The 20797-nt window shown below is 44.5% G+C and overlaps 1 protein-coding gene across 1 annotated transcript in view; it reads right to left on the reverse strand.

Moving 5' to 3' along the window:
- cpt1a2b (carnitine palmitoyltransferase 1A2b) overlaps positions 1–20797 on the reverse strand; it is a 49558-nt gene that overhangs the window by 19282 nt on the left and 9479 nt on the right. The window contains exons 4-13 of the mRNA XM_083780993.1: positions 15789–15966; positions 14051–14152; positions 13732–13869; positions 13539–13616; positions 12000–12107; positions 11355–11442; positions 9306–9501; positions 5298–5486; positions 4859–4964; positions 4290–4406 (exon numbers count right to left, since the gene is read on the reverse strand). Coding sequence (XP_083637119.1) covers positions 4290–4406; positions 4859–4964; positions 5298–5486; positions 9306–9501; positions 11355–11442; positions 12000–12107; positions 13539–13616; positions 13732–13869; positions 14051–14152; positions 15789–15966 — 1300 coding nt within the window. The remainder of the gene's footprint in view (positions 1–4289; positions 4407–4858; positions 4965–5297; positions 5487–9305; positions 9502–11354; positions 11443–11999; positions 12108–13538; positions 13617–13731; positions 13870–14050; positions 14153–15788; positions 15967–20797) is intronic.

Genomic DNA, 20797 nt, shown 5'->3' on the forward strand with positions numbered 1-20797 from the left:
TGAGTGGTCGTGTTACCGTACCACACTGTGATACAGCCAGTTAAGACCCTTTCAATTATACAGCGATAAAAGTTCACTAGTCCTTTTGTACTTAAGCCAATTTTTTTAAGGCGCCTCAGAAAGTACAGTCGCTGCTGCGCCTTCTTGAGGATGTACTCGTTGTTGAGTGACCATGTGAATGTGTCTGTGATATGTATGCCCAGGAATTTAAAGTTATCAACTATGTCGACAGATGACCCTTTGATGGAAATGGGGGTGTGGATGCCTTTGGACTTCCTAAAGTCTACAATGATTTCTTTGGTCTTATTGGTGTTAAGTGAGAGGTTGTTGTTATCGCACCATAGAGTTAGATCCTCTATCTCCCTCCTATAGGCCCTCTCATCACCGTCGGTTATTAGTCCGATCACTGTGGTATCATCCGCAAATGTAATTATGATGTTATTCTCGTATCTGGCGACACAATCAAATGTAAACAAGCTGTACAGCAGAGGACTGAGGCAGCAGCCTTGGGGCGCACCGGTTCTGGTGAGAATTGTGGATGAGCTTCTCTCTCCTATGCGAACACACTGGGGCCTACCCGTCAGAAAATCAAATAGCCAGTTACAGATGGAGCTGCCCACACCAAGGCCACTGAGTTTCAACACTAATTTAGATGGTACAATAGTGTTAAATGCGGAACTATAGTCTATGAACAGTAGTCTGACATAAGAGCTTTTCTTTTCTAGATGTACCAGGGCAGTGTGTAAAGCAAGAGAGATTGCATCATCCACAGATCTATTTGCACAGTAAGCAAACTGTAAAGGATCAATACTAGCAGGAATTATGCTCTTGATATAAGAGATAACCATTTTCTCCAGGCATTTCATGAGAACAGATGTCAAAGCAACAGGTCGATAATCGTTGAGACAGGTAACAGGTTTTTTCTTGGCAATGGGTACAATTATTGTTTTTTTAAAACACAATGGCACCGCCGCACCACGCACAATGACAGGGACAGGTTAAATATGTCTGTGTAAACCCATGACAGCTGGTTATAGCATGTCTTAAGGACACGAGAGGCTATCCCGTCTGGCCCTGCAGCTTTATGAGCATTAACTTTTTGGAACGCTTTACTCACAGTCCTCTGCGTCACCTGCAGGTCCACCGCCTCAGGTGCGCTCTGCGCCGTGCCCGGGTCTGAGTTGTGAGCCTCGAAGCGGGCAAAAAAGTTATTCAGCTCGTCTGGTAAAGACGCGGAGGTGTCAGTGATATTACCTGACTTGGGTTTATAGCCCGTAACCGCCTGCAGTCCGCTCCACATTCGCCGCGAGTCACAGCCGCTGTAGTCGAGTTCTAATTTGACTCTGTACTGTCTCTTTGCGGCTTTGATAGCCTTTCTCAGTTCATACCTGGATCGCTTATAGAGTTCGACATCCCCGGATTTGAAAGCGATGGTGCGCTCCCTCAGTTTGATGCGAATGTCACTGTTAATCCATGGCTTCTGGTTGGGATAGGAGCGAACGGAACGTACTGGAATGCAGATATCCACACAGAACTTGACGTAGTCGGCGACAGAATCCGCATATTCATCCAGACTCGTGGCAGAGTCCTTGAAAATGGTCCAATCTGTCGCATCAAGACAGCCCTGGAGTTTGGTAACGTGATCTGTGGACCAGCTCTGTACCGATCTCACTGTGGGCTGCTCACACTTCACCTTCTGCTTAAAGGCAGGGAGTAGAAGCACGGCCAGGTGGTCGGATTTCCCAAAGTGAGGGCGCGGTAGCGCTCTATAAGCAGCCTTGATGGTGGAGTAACAGTGATCCAGAGTTTTATTCCCTCTGGTTGGGCATTTGACATGTTGGTAGTACTTTGGTAACACAGTTTTCATGTTACAGTGGTTAAAGTCCCCCGCCAAAATTTATACGGCCTCCGGGTGTATAGTCTCCTGTTTGCTAATGACGCCATACAGCTCATCCAACGCCTCGGCTGCCTTGACTTCTGGCTGAATGTAAACAGCCGTTAGCAATACACAGGGGAACTCCCTGGGGAGATAGAATGGTCTGCACCTTAGTGTGAGATGTTCTAGTACTGGCGAGCAGTACTGTGAGGCAATAACCACGTCGGTGCACCACGTGTCATTGATGAGGAAACACCACCTCCCTTTGACTTGCCCGTGACCGTCCTAGAACGGTCAGTGCGGAACACAGAGAACCCCTCCGGTTGTATCGCCCTGTCGGGTGTGTTTGAGCTCAACCACGACTCTGTGAAGCAAAACACACAGCAGTTCTTTATATCCCGTTGTGAACGTAAGCGGCTGTGGAGGTCATCCAGCTTGTTCTCATCGAGAGACTGAACGTTAGCGAGCAGCAAACTGGGGATCGGGGGTCTGGTAGGTCGTCCTCGTAACCTCACTAGGACGCCACCTCTCTTCCCCCGTCTGTGTTTGTTGCTGCTCTGTGGCGGGGTATCCGCGTTGTTGTTGTTGTAAAGTTCTCTCGGTAAATACCGCGGCTTCCAATCGCTGGGAACATCCAATCTTATGTCCAGTAGTGTCTTACGGTCATAAACAACAATGCACGAAGAGACAGAGACATAAAACATGAAGACAAACAATAAGACGAGAGCTGCTCTGAGCGTGTCGCCATAGTACGGCGCCATCGAGCTGTCAGCTGTCAGACCACGGGAAGTGTAGGGAAGTGGGGCACCCCTTTCTTCCCCTGAGTGAGGCATAGAGACCCAGCATGACACTCAGTGTGGCATAGAGACCCAGCATGACACTCAGTGAGGCATAGAGACCCAGCATGACACTCAGTGAGGCATAGAGACCCAGCATGCCACTCAGTGAGGCACAGAGGCCCAGCATGACACTCAGTGAGGCATAGAGACCCAGCATGCCACTCAGTGAGGCACAGAGGCCCAGCATGCCACTCAGTGAGGCATAGAGACCCAGCATGACACTCAGTGAGGCACAGAGGCCCAGCATGCCACTCAGTGAGGCATAGAGACCCAGCATGACACTCAGTGAGGCACAGAGGCCCAGCATGACACTCAGTGAGGCACAGAGGCCCAGCATGACACTCAGTGAGGCACAGAGGCCCAGCATGCCACTCAGTGAGGCATAGAGACCCAGCATGACACTCAGTGAGGCATAGAGACCCAGCATGCCACTCAGTGAGGCATAGAGACCCAGCATGACACTCAGTGTGGCATAGAGACCCAGCATGACACTCATTGAGGCATAGAGACCCAGCATGACACTCAGTGAGGCATAGAGAGAAAAAACTAGAAAAAAACGAAGCCATGATGAATAAAGCTATGACAAAACCTATTGACAATTTCGTCAACAAATAAAAACTATACAAAAATGTTAGGGAGGGACTAGTGGAGAAGTGATCCAGTAGAACTGAAAGACAAGTGATGTTATGCTTGGTTGCATGCTGGAAATAGCCAATCTACAAACCACAATGCAACCAAGTCTAAAATGAGCCATTACACACCATCAAACACCATCAAACAAATCATTTAGTCCACTAAATCAACTGTACATTTAGTCGGCTAAAATCGTATGGTATGTAGTCGCCAGAAACTAGACTAACACTAAAATATTTCAGATGACTAAAATACGCCTGATAAAACGAATGTTTTATTCAAAAGATTATGACTAAAACTAAATCAATGTTTTTTCTGACAAAATCGACACTGGTACACACACGTGCACAGTTCCGCAAAGCATAGACACTGACATGTACAATACATATTTAGGATACCAACGCGCCTCAAGCCTGAAACGGCTGATCCGGTGCTTCACAGGTACAGGGACATAAGTTGCAGAAGGAGGAGGAGGACACTGTACTGGAGCAGCACGGAAATTTTGAGCCTTTTATTAGGTGCTAAGTATACATAACAGCTGTCATTTCTGTATACTTAGCACCTAATAAAAGGCTCTAAGAATTTTTAACGACTGTCGTTCACAACACCAGAGGTAGTGCAACGAACCATGTACAACCCAGATTCGGCACAAACAAGGGACTAAATTATTTTCGCTCCTATGCCACCAAAATGTGGAACACCCTACCAACAGTCATTAAGACATGCAAATCCCTTGACTCCTTCAAAACCGCTCTCAAAGGGCACCTACGGACGGCTGCAATTCGAAACTGGCCCCCGTAAAATCTGAATCCCGCCCACCACCCTGGGGCCACATCTGGGGCATGTACATGTACGGTACCTCGGTGGGGATGTCCCAGGGGAGGCACTGCATATGTATGTGTGTATGTATGTATGTATGTATAAGTGTACATGTACGGTACCTCGGTGGGGATGTCCCATGCGAGGCGCTGTGGGTGAGGCAGAGAGAGGTCGATGTCTCCTTTGCAGTGTCCGTCCTCTGTGTAGCCCAGCTGGAAGGCATCTGTGGCCAGAGTGAACTGCAGGAGAGGGACAGGTGTAGAGCAGCACACACAGATACCATCAATTTCATTTACATTTCAAGTGGATTAATACCCATGTTCAAGAGCATCACCCTATTATAGACCTTTATTACTGTCTGTAGGCCCATATTCAGCATGCAGTTTATTGGACAGGACATGCCCAAAAGCACAAATCTGGAGCGTATATGCCCATATATGGACTGCTAGACCAGTAACTACCCGACCTGTGTGTGTGTGTGTGTGTGTGTGTGTGTGTGTGTGTGTGTGTGTGTATGTGTGTCCATACTGTACATATGGTTAAAGAATGCAAAAACACTTGGCTTATTCACAAGAGAAGCGGTTCAATTCCAAACTTAACAACACTGTAGTTACAAAAACGTGCCAACATCACTAAAGAGGGGCATACTATAATAGGTATGTGACTGTCACACACACACACACACACACACCTCCCAGAGGTGTGCTACTGTCGGTGCGTCAGCCCAGGAGTGCTCTGCATTCAGCCCGTTCTTCCCGTTTTTATAGATGACGATGGAGAAGGACTTGTCAAACCACCTGAGAGAGAGAGAGAGAGAGAGCGAGAGCGAGAGCGAGAGAGAGAGCGAGAGAGAGAGAGAGAGCGAGAGAGAGAGAGAGATACCAGGGCAGGGACAGAGGAAGGAGAGAGGAAGAGATGGAGAGATGGGTTTAGTGTATCATACCATACCACCTTTATTTATATACCAACAAAGTTGTAACAAAGTGCTTTACAATAATTCATTAATTAATTACCGGTAAGTATTTTTTTGTTAAAAACACACAACATACACAGTGTCACTTTCGACATCCCGAGTGTTAAGTGTGAATAATTTCAGAACTCGGGAGCCGATCCATCTCTTTCTCCCTCACCTGTCGTAGCATCTCCCGTGCAGCAGAGACTTGGCGTAGCGGTCCAGGTTCCCCGCGGGGTCGTCTCCCATCATGCCTTGCTCCTCGTCGTCCAGGGTCACGAAGAAGGCGGCCCGTTCGATCAAGTCCAGCGATCGCTTGTTGACCCCCGAGCTGAAGTAGCACTTCCTAGTCTGACACCACGGCATCCTGTGCCAGGAGCACGCGCACGCACAGACACACAGACACACACGGAAGTAGGTGAGTAAACACACATTCAGTATGCTATTTATCAGTGGTTCACTTAAGTGAAACTGTGAAAGTATCAATACACTGGAATATAGAAGTACTCCGTTACAAGTAAAAGTCAGGAATTTAAAATGCACTTGAGTAAAAGGTACAAAGGTATCGGCATCAAAATGTACCAAAAGTAAAAGTACTCATTGTGCAGAATGTCCCATTTCAAGTTTTCTAATGTATAAAAATCTTTTCGAAAATAGCAGATCTACAGGCTCACAATACGTCGCATTGCGACACATTGAGATATTGTAGAAGTAGAGAGGAGATCCGCACACCGTTTTAAAAGCTAAAATACAAAGTTTCGGCTGAAATGTTGTATATTTTGTCTGCTCTGTTGTCAATACATTATTTTGGGAGTTTTTGAAACGGTGTGCGGATCTCCTCTCCTTTCTCAGTTATTTTTTTGGATCCTGCACGCGTTCACAGTTTGTGAATGTACGTGCACCTCTTGACCATTGCAGATTGTAACTACAATATTTGCCTCTGAGATGTAGTGGAGTAGAAGCAAAAGTATTGGAAATACTCAAGTAAAGTACAATTACCTCAAAATTGTACTTAAGTACAGTACTTAAGTAAATGCACTTAACACCACAGCTATTTATACACTCACACGACAGTGTTAATGAATGTATCCGCGTGTGTAGATTCACACACCTATCATGAACAAACACGCACACAAAGGGCAGCATTGTTAATAAGAAGCATTAAGCATTGAGTGTAGTGTTGGACAGAGAGGGATAAAGGTAGTAGTAAAACAAATCAGCTTGTTTCTATTTGTTATTCGTAAGTGATACAAAATCTGCTCAATACAAGGGGCAAGCCTTAGGTAAACGAAAGATAACTTAAACAAAGTGCAATTCCAGAGATAAGTGCCATCAATCATATCAAGTAGTTCCCCTGGGGGTGCTAATCCAGACATGCGTGCAAAATACAATTTAGTTTGGCCCAGGCGGCTGGCGTATCTGTCTGGGCAGTCTGGCAGTGTGCCGTGGGTTCGACGCGACGACGCCCGATCCCGACGGCCTATACTATACTTTGCTACTTTTGACCCAGGATTGTGTAAGCAGAATATTATGTACCGGTAGTGTTGATTTTGACAGCTAATTTTAGTTTTAGTCAAAGGCTTTTAATACATTTTCATTTAGTTCTAGTCACATTTTTGTCAACTGAAATGTTTTAGTGTCGGTCTAGTTTTAGTCGACTAAATATTATATCATAGGATTTTAGTCGACTAAATCTACAGTTAAATGTAGATTCATGTATTTGGTTTTGTAATGACTGATTTTAGACTTCTGATTTTTAGATCTTCTCCACTAGTCCTTCCTTAACATTTTGTCTCGTTTTTACTTGTTGACGGAATTGTCAATATATTTAGTCATAGTTTTAGTCATCATAGCTTAGTTCTTATTTATTCCATTTTCCCCAGTGAAAAAAGGTAGTCGACGGACATTCGTCATAATTTTAGTCGACGGAATCAACAGTGTGAGCATGACCAAAGACCATACAAGTAGAACACACACACACACACACACACACACACACACACACACACAGAAGCATTTCCTAGAAATTACAGATGCGTTTCTCTCTCTCTCTCCTTACATGCATGTCGATGACATCATCAACACATGATGTGTTGCAGTTGCAGATCAAAGTGAGAAGTAAAAGTAGGAAGTGAGAAAGAGACAGAACCCTTCATTTATGCTCGCACGTAGAATAGATATACGCCTACTGGACTAGATTACACATCGATTATAGACTCAGGTAAAACATGCGAGTCGACTCAACAGTCTGTCTCGAGACTAGTAATAAGGTCAATGCCCAAAGATGGAGATGACCATCGGCCCTAGGGTGCCACCTAGTGGTTGGTAATAAAGGCACTGGGATGCAAACTGGAGCTGAAAGTTTAGTGTGCACATTAAACTTAAGACAAACACATCATTTATTTATGTGTCAAAAATATGTTTTTCCACACTTTTAGAGATTATCCTTGCTCCCTAGATGCCCCAAACAAAAATGAAACTAATCCATGTTTCTGTATTTTTTAAAGGCAAAGGTTCCTAAAAGTCACATTTGAAATTTTGAATTATTTCCTGTCAAACACAAGCCGTACTGCGTGATGACATAAGCAAGCCCTTCTTATGATTCTATGAAAACCTGTAAAACCTGTCAGTCCGAACGTCCATCTAGATCTGCGTATATGTAGCCGGCCAGCAACTCTACATCTGACTTCAAACCACAAACCCTTAGATCTCCATATATGGAGCTGACCTGTTCTGACATTACAGATGTTGATCCACCCCCAGCCGTCCTTCCTCTTCGATGTCTCCCTTTTGACTGATACCTGGCCAATCAAACTTTTGACTTTAGACTGCCCCAAAGTTATTAGTTTCAGCCGCGCCCGGCAGCCGGCGAACACTAGAGTTCTCAACAGGACCAAACAATTAAGGCCCGGTCCTACCTGGGCCCTCATCAAACCCTGTACACTCAAGACACTGCCCCCGCTGCCTGCCACCCTTAGATCTCCATATATGAAGCTGACCTGTTCCGACATTCCATATGTTGATCTGACCACATCAAACCCTGTACACTCAAGACACGCTCCATATGGCCAGTACAGAATACGTACAGTATATTCCATACAGTATGTTGATCTGACCCCCCATGCCAAAGCGCCAGCGCTCGCCGAGCAATCTGCCGTCACCCAGGCGGATGCGTGCGCATGCGGTCGCTTCTCGCCCTCAGGGCGTCTTCGTGGCAGTATTAGTATAGGATATGAATTTTGCACCCGATTATCATCAGGGAGACACTGTTGGGCTGCCATGTTATCCAACCCAAAATGACATTGGCAATAGCATTACTCGTTTTAAACTTAAATATGTATCAGAAAACATTTGAGGTGAAAAAACGGTCAATGAACGAGCCTCAGCCTGCACTGCCTCTCCTGGTGAGAGACAAACAGCTGCACTGATGAGCTCAGCGTGTCTGTTGTTCCCATAGCCCGAGGGGACAGCACAGGGCGGTCGGTTGCTACAGGTCACATTCGTAAATGGCAAATTGTGCACTTATAGCGCCTTTATCCAAGGCGCTGTACATAAGGGTGAATGTGTGTGTGAATGGGTGCATTACATTCACCCATTCACACACACACACACACACACACACACACACACATTTATACAGTGATGGAAACTATGCAAGGCCCCACCAACCTGCACATCAGGAGCAATTTGGGGTTATGGGGAAGCCCGGGATCGAACTGGGAACCTCCCGGTTCCCATCCAGCTGTTCTACCGGCCACTCTACCGCTGAGCCACTGCCGTCCCGTTTGTGATTGGTTAAAACCACCGTTTTCATTTAGCTGGCCAGCTAGCAAAAAGTAACCAATCGATCAACAATTTTTGTGTTGGTGTTAGCACTATGTTATGCTTTAGCTATTGAAAAATAGCAGATCTACAAGCTCATAGCGCGCCACCGAGTGGCGCGCTACGAGCTTGTAGGTCTGCTATTTTTGAAAAATCAAAGAACGACTGACGTAGAAACATAGCTTTTTCAGAAAACTGTCAGGATGTAGAAGACATTTTTAGAATCTGATCTCAGGTCAGAATGGGTTAAAAGCCAACTTAGAATCATCACAGCATCATTCATTCACTCAGTCGGCTAATCATCAACCGTCAGGCTAACCGAGGGTACAACAAGCCATAGACTCCTATCCCCCGTCCCATATACCTTTCTCCTGCGGTGAGGGCCCCCAGCTTCTCCTCCCCAGGCTGTGGGGCTGAGGGGTCGTCCAGGATCCTCTGGATCTGGTACTCGAGCTCCCGGGGACAGAGCAGCCGGCCGGCGCGGTACACCCACAGGCGGAAGAAGCGTCCCTTGTGATACACCGCCACGAACTCACTGTCCTGCCAGTGCTGCAGTACATCTGGAGGGGAGACGGGGACGAGGGTGAGTGAGTGATTTATGGCCACGGCCCATTTAGGCCTGACCTCGAAAAAAAGAAAAACTTCTAAATTCTGACAGTTTTCTTTTTTTTTATAATATATTTTTTATCCCACGATTTTGTAACCCCTTTTTCACCCCTGTGTCAATCATCTAATGTGATCCTGGGCTCTACACACCCTCCACCAACCTAGTCCCCATATATGGGGGACAAGGGGAGAGCAACGGACTTGAACTCATGCTTCCTTCATGCCTGAGTTCCTTTCCCCTTCATCAGGCGCCCTGGCTGGCCAGGGGGAGGCAGTTTAGTGACCACTCGGTGGCGCGCTATGAGCTTGTAGATCTGCTATTTTTCAATAGCTAAATTATAACATAATGTTTAACCCATTCTGACCTGAGATCAGGTTCTAAAAATGTCTTCTACATCCTGACAGTTTTCTGAAAAAGCTATGTTTCCATGTCAGTGGTTCTTCGATTTTTCAAAAATAGCAGACCTACAAGCTCGTAGCGCACCACTCGGTGGCGCGCTTTTTCAATAGCTAAAGCATAACATAATGCTAACATCAAAAGGGGTTCCCTTTTCCCAAAATGGGTTAAGTCTATTTCTACACAACATACATTCGAAGTGAAAACCTACGACGTACTGAGACACAGATTTGTGGTGAGGAAAAACTAAAGAAAAGAAAATATAAATGTTTTTTGTTTGTTTTTGTAAATACGGAAAATAGCCCATCAGTACAAGTACAGTACAAGTTCACAACTGTCTATGTCTATGCTATAGAATATGCTACAGAATAGCAGATAAACAGTGTCGCAACACTTTGGAATATATTATTATTTCACAGCGAACGTTTTTTAACTCAAATGTTTGCTTCTGGGGGGGGAGGAGGTCCCTGGAACAACATAATTTCAGAAGGGGGTCCACGGCCAATTTCATATAATGTTTTGGGGTCCTTTACATGACAACACTTGAGAACCACTGACATAGAAACATAGGTATTTCTGAAAAACTCAAAAGTCAAATGAAGACATTTGTAGAATCGACCTCAGGTCTTAACAGTTTCCGTGCTTTGAATGGATTACTCCAGGTTAATGTCGCTGCCATATCGGACATACGCGAGTTTTGTTTTATGTGTTTAATCCGCCGTAATGTAAACAAAAAAAAGAAAATTCTTCTTCGCCGCGGAGAAAGAGAGTAGGCGCATCTGTTGTGATAAAAAGACCGGAAATCGTCACATGCTGTGGGCTGCTAGGGCTTCTGGGAAATTGAGGCCAATGCAACTGAATGGGGTACAACGCCTCATGGAGACGGGTCTTGTGTGCGTCTTCCGGGTGCACCAAGATGGTGGCTGGTACGATCGGATCACAACAAACCAGGGGAGCTTTTTTTGCTGGATTTTCGCGGATTAAAAGCCCAAATAATTCAGCGTATGCTCTAAAGGTAATACAACAATCTCGGCAGTGAAGGGGGGTTGATTAAAAGTCTGATAAATCGTTTTCCGCAGTCAAACTGTTAACTTAAAGGGTATAATGCCATTTCGGAGGCCCTTGGCATGGAAACGTTTGGGAAACCCTGCACTAAAGCTGACCTGAATTGGACTCCGTTAGTTCCGTTGGGAGGATTTCCATACGATATTACCATGGTGACAACTTGCTTCACAATGAAAATTCATGTTGTGTGTATATGCACATGCACACTTTGTGTGACTGCATGTGCACGTATACCTTTAAAAATAATGGTTATTATTGCATGTTCACACACGCTTACTGTATGTGCATATATGTGTGTGTGTGTGTGTGTGTGTGTGTGTGTGTGTGTGTGTGTGTGTGTGTTACCAGTCTCTTCTCCTGGCGTGCGCGTTGTGTTGAACATCCTCTCACACTGAGCAGCACATAGCGGGATGACCGTACCAGGTACACGAGACTGAGGAGAGGAGGGGGGGGGGGGGGATGAAAGGGATGATGAAGATGAACACGATCAATGAATAAACCTGTGCCTGGATGTGTGTTTCAGCTAAGTGGCCGTGTGGTTAGTGGCCGCCCTGAGACCGGGAGGTCTGGATAAATCCTCTGGTGGGGCAGTCGATAGCCCATATGCCGTGTCTTTGCCGTGTCTTTGGTATGAATATGCCGTTGCATTAGAGCTATTATTATGAGCCCTCGCATGAAATGCACCACAGCCTCTCGACTTCTGCTAAAATGTAAAAGAACGTTTTCGCTACTCACCAGTACAAAGACGGTTTTGGTCATTAGAAAGACTACTTTCCCCGGTGGGTGCACTCTGAGCCCCCCACCACAAGGATAAAATGCACTTTTTGGGCAGAAAAGGTTTTTTTTTCCCCCTCCGGTCGGCTGCCGCCTACGTTTGTGGGCGCTATACCCAAACGTTTAGTTGCTCATTCCACGATTGCACAATCTTGTGTGTGTATGTGTGTGTGTGTGTGTGTGTGTGCGCGTGTGCGTGTGCGTGTGTTCTCTTACGGGTTTCAGCTCCTCTCGGTTGACCTTGCGTCTGTAGAGCAGCAGGGCTGTGATGGTGTTGCCTGCCCTGGCAGCCTGGATGGAGGTGGGGGTGACGTACAAGAAGTCCTGACATGGGGAACAGAGACAATGTAAAGAGGAGAGGACAGGACAGGAAGAGAGACATGGGGACAGAGACAACGTAGAGAGGAGAGGATAGGACAGGAACAGAGACATGGGGGACAGAGACAACGTAGAGAGGAGAGGATAGGACAGGAACAGAGACAGAGACATGGGGGACAGAGACAACGTAGAGAGGAGAGGATAGGACAGGAACAGAGACATGGGGGACAGAGACAACGTAGAGAGGAGAGGATAGGACAGGAACAGAGACATGGGGGACAGAGACAACGTAGAGAGGAGAGGATAGGACAGGAAGAGAGACATGGGGACAGAGACAATGTAGAGAGGAGAGGATAGGACCGGAACAGAGACATGGGGAACAGAGACAACGTAGAGAGGAGAGGATAGGACAGGAAGAGAGACATGGGGAACAGAGCAGTGAGGGAGAGAACGTTTTACATCCAAGTACATTTACAAGTAATGGGTATAGTATGTTCCTAATCTAGTAGTAGTAGTTCAGTCAGGACAACTCCTGAATGGATAGAATATTTTTTTTATCGAGTATAAAATGAGCAATATATTTCGTATGGTTTTGGTTGATGAATTGGATCTGCTTTTATGTACCCTGATAAAGCGCATCTCCCAGCCATAGAGACTCGGCGAATCCCCCTGTACATAAACAGCATGCTCCAAGACAACAGGTGGTAGCTGGGGTGGTGGCAGGGTGAGCAGCAGTGTTTAAGCAAGACAGCAGTGGTGAATGCAGCAGCAGCAAGCATGACAGCAGCAAAGCAGGAATGAGCAGTGCAAACTTCCAGATGAAATAGAGCGGTCTGAGAATGAAATGAGTGTGTGTGATTGGATGAGTGGATGTGGACGTGGAGTTGAGGCGGCCGGCTGCCAGAGAACTGCACTGAGTTTCCTGACTGAACTTACTCTGCGCACGTCTGTGACTGGCGCAACGCTCATCATTACTACTGGTACGTAGTTACAGTACCATGCCATAGTAGGAGCAATAGTTGTAATAATAGCAGTAGTTACCATGCCATAGTAGGAGCAATAGTTGTAATAATAGCAGTAGTTACCATGCCATAGTAGGAGCAATAGTTGTAATAATAGCAGTAGTTACCATGCCATAGTAGGATAAATAGTTGTAATAATAGCAGTAGTTACCATGCCATAGTAGGATAAATAGTTGTAATAATAGCAGTAGTTACCATGCCATAGTAGGATCAATAGTTGTAATAATAGTAGTAGTTACCATGCCATAGTAGGAGCAATAGTTGTAATAATAGTAGTAGTTACCATGCCATAGTAGGAGCAATAGTTGTAATAATAGCAGTAGTTACCATGCCATAGTAGGATAAATAGTTGTAATAATAGCAGTAGTTACCATGCCATAGTAGGATAAATAGTTGTAATAATAGCAGTACTTACCATGCCATAGTAGTTACTGTTGACCATGATGGGACCTCTGCCTCTCAGGTAGATGTACTCCTCCCACCAATCACTCACCTGAAAGAGGTCTATAGTTATGTGTGTATTTGTGTGGTTTTGTGTAGTTATGTGTGTACAGTATATATATATATATGCATTTGTGTGGTTGTGTACTGTATATATATCGACTCACATAGTTGGTGGCCCACAGTGCTTTGAGTTTGAGGTAGCGTTGGAGGCGGTTCCCCAGGTTTGCCTCAAATTGAGCGGCCAGTGCGGCCATCCGTTCATATCCTGGCTCAGTCAGCAGGGGGCGTACGGACTCTAGGTACTGAGAGACACACAAGGGGACCAATTCTATTAGTTGTCGATCGTTAAAAGCATGTCGTAAAAAATAAATTATGTCATGTTGTGTGACTTGTGTATTATTATGAGAAAAGGTTGTCATATGCTCATGCATTTTGCACCAGCGCACACGGTCATATGCCCATGCAGTTTGCGTGCGTGCTCACCCTAGTCAATGTGTCCTTGATGGCAGGGACAGGTAGATGAGGTAGAGATGTCTGGTAACTGTACAACAGTGGTTTCCTGCCCGACAGCAGCCTCAACAAAGTCTAAGACATACAGAGAGAGAGAGAGAGAGAGAGAGAGAGAGAGAGAACTTGTTTTTGAATAGGGCCTATGCATGTACATCATACGTTTACAATGACCGTAAGGGGCATTCGAACTAGTGCTGCACAATGAATCGAAACAAGATACACCTTTGCGATCACATTTCTAATTATTCTTTCAGTTATTCTTTGCAAGAATAATTGCCTTATGTTTTACTTTAGGAGAGGTTTAAGTCAAGCACTTTGATGTTGCCTGTTTAAAGCCATAGTAGTTGGCTCCAGGTGTCACAGTTGAGCAGGAATCGTGCCACACCAATTCAAATTGAGCACTACAACAGAAACCATAGGTCATTTTAGCCTCAGTCAACAGGAGCGGGGCTAGATTTTGCCATGATAAAAGAAAGAAACACCACATGCAACCTCTTTATAATGGTATGGGTTGATACTTGATACCATTTAGCTTAATGGTTGGTGTATACATATAATTACTGGTCAAAGAAGCATTTGAAGTTTTGAACCAGGGGGTAATTTAAAGGAACTGGGTTGAGCATACAGGTATTGTAGAGGAATTGCTGTACATACTGTACAGCAAGCTTTGTCCCATGCAAGTCTGCATCCGAGCAGACTTGAGACAGAGGGATCCCTCCGCAACATTCACAGACAAAAAAGGAGTACTGAATCAGACTACTAACGTGGGAAGTTTGGAAAATTCCTTTACACCCAAAACATGGGTCCACAGTTGGGCCCACAGAGAGAGAAAAGGCCATGTGCTGGACGCAAACCCATGTTGTCTTTGAGCACATGGTGCTTCTTTTGGCCCTCTGAGCCGTGGGAGCTACTATACTGTGGTTATTCAACCCCATGTTGGTTGCAGATGTCCAGTCACATCCGTCACTGATGGCTGAAACGTATTCAGGCTTTCATCCCTGGCAGACATGGCAGAAGATAACTTGTTATCATCTAGTTCAATGTTTCCCAAACATAGGGTGGTGACAGTATGTTGGGTTACAGACCCGGTTTTACGGGTCGCTAGTAAATGTAATTTTCTCCCCAAAGAAAAAGGATTTTCAGAAATGAAAAAAAGAAAATGGTGTCGTCATGTTATGAACTTGTAGATCTGCTAAGCTATGTTCAATATTTTTGAAATAGGACTTAAGGGAGTAGTTCACCCACCAAAAATACTTATTTTCAGCTCAATTACGGTAAGTCTCCTACCTGAGACTGCGGCTGTCATCAAATTATTGGCTTAGGAATGCAACAAAAACGTAACAATCTATAAATTCAAGGTGTCATGGGGTGTGTAATTGTTAGAAAATGTGTGAGAACCCTTGATCGAGTTCATGCAACACATCTCTACACATGCGCACACACACACACACACACACACACACACACACACACACACACACACACACACACACACACACACACACACACACACACACACACACACACACACACACACACACACACACACACACCAGGAATTCCGTATTGTAATGCTAGTGATGCACTTGACCTCTCCCCCACAGCTGCAGGCCTCCTGTCACTCACAGCCGACTCACTCACTGTTTAATTTGTCCCATTTATTTGCATGAACAAACACAAACACACACACACACACACACACACGACTTACCACCCAGACTTTGGTGGTGTTGGACACGCGGCCGTGCAGCTCAAACATCCAGCGATGGTAGGAGAGGAGCAGCTTGAGGCAGAAGCGAAGCGTGAGGATGAGAGAGAGCCACAGGATGGTGCTAAAGAGCAGCGCAGACAGCATGGTCTGACCCTGGGCACTCAGAGTCGCATGGAGACTGGAACAGAGAGAGAGAGGGGAGAGTTAGAGGCAGACAAACAAAACATTGACCGTTTATCATGATTGAATGCTTCATTATAAACACTACTCATGGCAAAACAAATTCTGTTTCCCATTAAACATGATAGGAGGTTTTTAAACAACTATTAAACAACATATAACAGGAACTCAAAGACACGGATGTTAAAAGGAACCCTGGCTAACAGGAACTCAAAGACACTAGGGATGTTAAAAGGAACCCTGGCTAATAAGACAAATATGCCTTAAAACATTATACTTGCCCTCTATAACTAAAATTCATAAATAGAGAATCTTTCACTCAATAGCAACTGCTCCTGTCACAAGTTGATGATGTCATATGTCTGTGTGGTCCAGCCCTATGGAACATATTTGTGTTATTAGCAAGGGTTCCTTTTAATAGTTAATCGATTAATCGCCGTTGACAATTAATCAAAATGGTTCCATCATTAGGCGTGTTTCTGTGAATGTAATGCTGTCATGCACATGTGAGCCGGTTAACAAAAGTCCCCCCCCACCTTGGTAGCCACAGAAACGTCTCTGCTTTTGCATGTGATGTGACAGACAAGACAGTGTACTTCTCATTTCATTTTATTCCTCATACAAAGATGCCTAACTAAGTCCTGACGTCACTCGCTGGTTCATGGACGTTTTTCTCGATGGAGAATAACATGGGGTCATCTTAAAATCGTCTCATATAATAGTGGTCCAAAAAGAAACGAAGTGCCTCTGCGATATTGTCAGGGAGGTGTCTCTCGTTTACGACAGTCAGTCAGCCTGTTTCTAGAGAAAATTTAACTAATTCAGCAGCAGTGACATTTGGCGTTTTCTCTCAGTCAGTTGATTCTTCATACCCATATACAGCAAGTAAAACGGCCGGGATGATTTGCTTATTTTTCAATCACAGTTCTTATATGAGGCGATCTAAAATCCCCCTATGGGAATTACAATGCAAATAGAAAGTACATGAACCCCCTACTTAGCACCCTCTACCGATATCGACGTCAGACTTCGGTGCGCTATTGCCTGGCCCTGTATCTCAAATGGTCAGATAAATATTAAGGAATATAACATGCCTTTTGTATTCTTTCTGTATATCAGCAAGATGTAGATTTTTATCTTAGACATTGAGGGAAATGAAGTATCTCAGATTTTTTTTTAAACGAACCGGTTAATAGATCGATAAGGTTATGAAAACATATTATAAATAATGAAATAATCAATAATTCCCATCCCTAAAAGCCAAACAGTATAAATTAGCATTTACCAGTGTCCAAAACAGCTGTCTCAACTATCTCACACCACTGTATAGATAATGCATAGATAATGTACTTGAATTTAAAAGGACCTGGATAGAAGAACACTTAGATGGAGACATAGTGACATCTGTTGGCCACATGGGAAATTGCATCTGAAATTACCGACCTACATACTCTACTTCTCTATGTACACACTACACAGTAGTATGTGCACAAGAATGTAAGTACTTGGGTGGGGTAATTAAGGTGTGTGTGTGTGTGTGTGTGTGTGTGTGTGTGTGTGTGTGTGTGTGTGTGTGTGTGTGTGTGTGTGTGTGTGTGTGTGTGTGTGTGTGTGTGTGTGTGTGTGTGTGTGCGAGCGCGCGCGTGCGTGTGTGTGTGTGTGTGTGCGTTCATGCAAACAAATGGGACAAATTAAACAGTGAGTGAGTCGGCTGTGAGTGACAGGAGGCCTGCAGCTGTGGGGGAGAGGTCAAGTGCATCACTAGCATTACAATACGGAATTCCTGGTTCCCAAACACTGGGTCGGGACCCATTTGTGGGTCACATTTCTATGGGTCCGTTTATTTTTTGGGTTTCCTACTTTATTTTGTAATTATAATTTCAAAACATTTTCAAAAAAACGTTCCCAAAAAAAAGCATACGTTTTCATGAATCAATGCTAAAGTAAATTATTTGAAGAAAGTAATTTCCGATCTACAAGCGCACAACAATGGAACCGGTGTTCTATAATGGAACCGGTGTTCTATAATGGAACCGGTGTTCTATAATGGAAGTGTTCTATAATGGAACCGGTGTTCTATAATGGAACCGGTGTTCTATAATAGAACCGGTGTTCTATAATGGAACCGGTGTTCTATAATGGAACCGGTGTTCTATAATGGAACCGGTGTTCCATAATGGAACCGGTGTTCTATAATGGAACCGGTGTTCTATAATGGAACCGGTGTTCTATAATGGAACCGGTGTTCTATAATGGAACCAGTGTTCTATAATGGAACCGGTGTTCTATAATGGAACTGGTGTTCTATAATGGAACCGGTGTTCTATAATGGAACCGGTGTTCTATAATGGAACCGGTGTTCTATAATGGAACCAGTGTTCTATAATGGAACCGGTGTTCTATAATGGAACCAGTGTTCTATAATGGAACCGGTGTTCCATAATGGAACCGGTGTTCTATAATGGAACCGGTGTTCTATAATGGAACCGGTGTTCCATAATGGAACCGGTGTTCCATAATGGAACCGGTGTTCTATAATGGAACCGGTGTTCTATAATGGAACCGGTGTTCTATAATGGAACCAGTGTTCTATAATGGAACCGGTGTTCCATAATGGAACCGGTGTTCTATAATGGAACCGGTGTTCTATAATGGAACCGGTGTTCTATAATGGAACCGGTGTTCTATAATGGAACCGGTGTTCTATAATGGAACCGGTGTTCTATAATGGAACCAGTGTTCTATAATGGAACCGGTGTTCCATAATGGAACCGGTGTTCTATAATGGAACCGGTGTTCTATAATGGAACCGGTGTTCCATAATGGAACCAGTGTTCTATAATGGAACCGGTGTTCTATAATGGAACCGGTGTTCTATAATGGAACCGGTGTTCCATAATGGAACCAGTGTTCTATAATGGAACCGGTGTTCTATAATGGAACCGGTGTTCTATAATAGAACCGGTGTTCCATAATGGAACCAGTGTTCTATAATGGAACCGGTGTTCCATAATGGAACCGGTGTTCTATAATGGAACCGGTGTTCTATAATGGAACCGGTGTTCCATAATGGAACCAGTGTTCTATAATGGAACCGGTGTTCTATAATGGAACCGGTGTTCTATAATGGAACCGGTGTTCTATAATGGAACCGGTGTTCTATAATGGAACCGGTGTTCTATAATGGAACCGGTGTTCTATAATGGAACCGGTGTTCTATAATGGAACCGGTGTTCTATAATAGAACTGGCGCTCTCTCTCTCTCTCCTCCCTCTTGTTTTAGTTTAGTTTAGTCGACTAAATATCAAAAAAAATTAGTCGACTAAAACTACAGTTAGACTAAAATGTATTTTGGCTGGCCTTGATGCCGTCGGGATGACTGATTTTAGACTTGCTGAAAATAGCCGATCTACAAGCTCACAACGTGTCGCGCTGCAACATGTTGTGAGCTTGTAGATCTGCTATTTTCAGCATGCAACCAAGTGTAAAATGACTTGTAGATCTGCTATTTTCAGCATGCAACCAAGTGTAAAATGACTTACGGCCAAGCTACACCGGGCATGTGTGCGTTTGACGTAAGCGCACTGCGTGCGAAATGCCCCGGCTACACCAGATCTGTAGTGCACAGCAGATTTGTGCGGGACCTTCCGGGAGGATATATAGATACGCGCGCATGGGGGCATACGCATATTTTTAGAGCACACATAGGTGGCCCGCGGTATCCGTGCGTCTGGTGTAGCTGGTATCATTGACATATACTGGTCCTATCCAAACGCACTGTACGCGCGCAGGAAACGAGCACAGTAAACGCATACGCACACGCGCAAAATTGCCTGGTGTAGCTTGGCCGTTATACTGGATCTCTTGTCCACTAGTCCCACTTTAGTCTTTGTTTGTTGACGAAATTGTCAATATATTTAGTCTTAGATTTAGCTTAGTTTACATTTAGGTCCCATTTAGTTTTCGTCTGTGAAAAAAGGAAGAACTTTTTTTGTCATAGTATTAGTCGACAAAATCAACACTGGAACTCACATATTTCTTTATCAACCGTTTTCTATGTTCTACCAAAACCTTTTTTTTTTTAATACCAAAACTATGTTCACCATGAGATTCAAACGTATTCAAATCCAGATCTCCCACGTGTGGGATTGGAAAAAGGAAACATGTGCGTGCCTCATTGACCACCCTTTGGTCCCTCCAGGAAACCCGATCCAGGTCATGGCACCAATGTACTGTAACACCCCTATGTACTAGAGTTCTCAAACTCTGCCCGAACCCGACCTGACATTTTCGGGCTGGGCCTAAAATGGATGCTAATCAGTAGGGCCAGCTCCTGCACATCCAAAAAGACCCGTGGGAGGTGCAAGTCTAGTTAGCAGGCATAGACATCAAAAAGGGCAAAAACCTTCCAAAAAAGGGACTGGACACTCCAGGGAACAGAGACGGACAACTTACTGCATCAACTTATTTATTAGCACGTAGCACAGTTTTTTGCCCTTTTTTATTTATATATATATATATATATATATATATATAATATATATATATATAGCGCATTTTTTTAATAATTATAACTGACTGGCATTTCACTTTTACTCTTTGACAAAACCCGACCAAGGCAAGCCCGACCCGATGTTTTAGGACCGGGTCGGGACTTGGGCCTGATCAGTTAGGGCCGGGCCTTAATTTTCAGGCCTGTTGAGAACTCTACTATGTACCGCCTAACAATAGCTGGCATGACAAAGAGCAAAGCCAAAAGACTTGCCAAATACTGCTCTGTTTCGGCTTTTAGAGGCAATTTGTCTGTGTGAAGGGCAATTTGTCTGTGT

Source organism: Protomyctophum parallelum, assembly GCF_964188405.1.
Source record: "Protomyctophum parallelum genome assembly, chromosome: 13".
Lineage (NCBI taxonomy): Eukaryota > Metazoa > Chordata > Actinopteri > Myctophiformes > Myctophidae > Protomyctophum > Protomyctophum parallelum.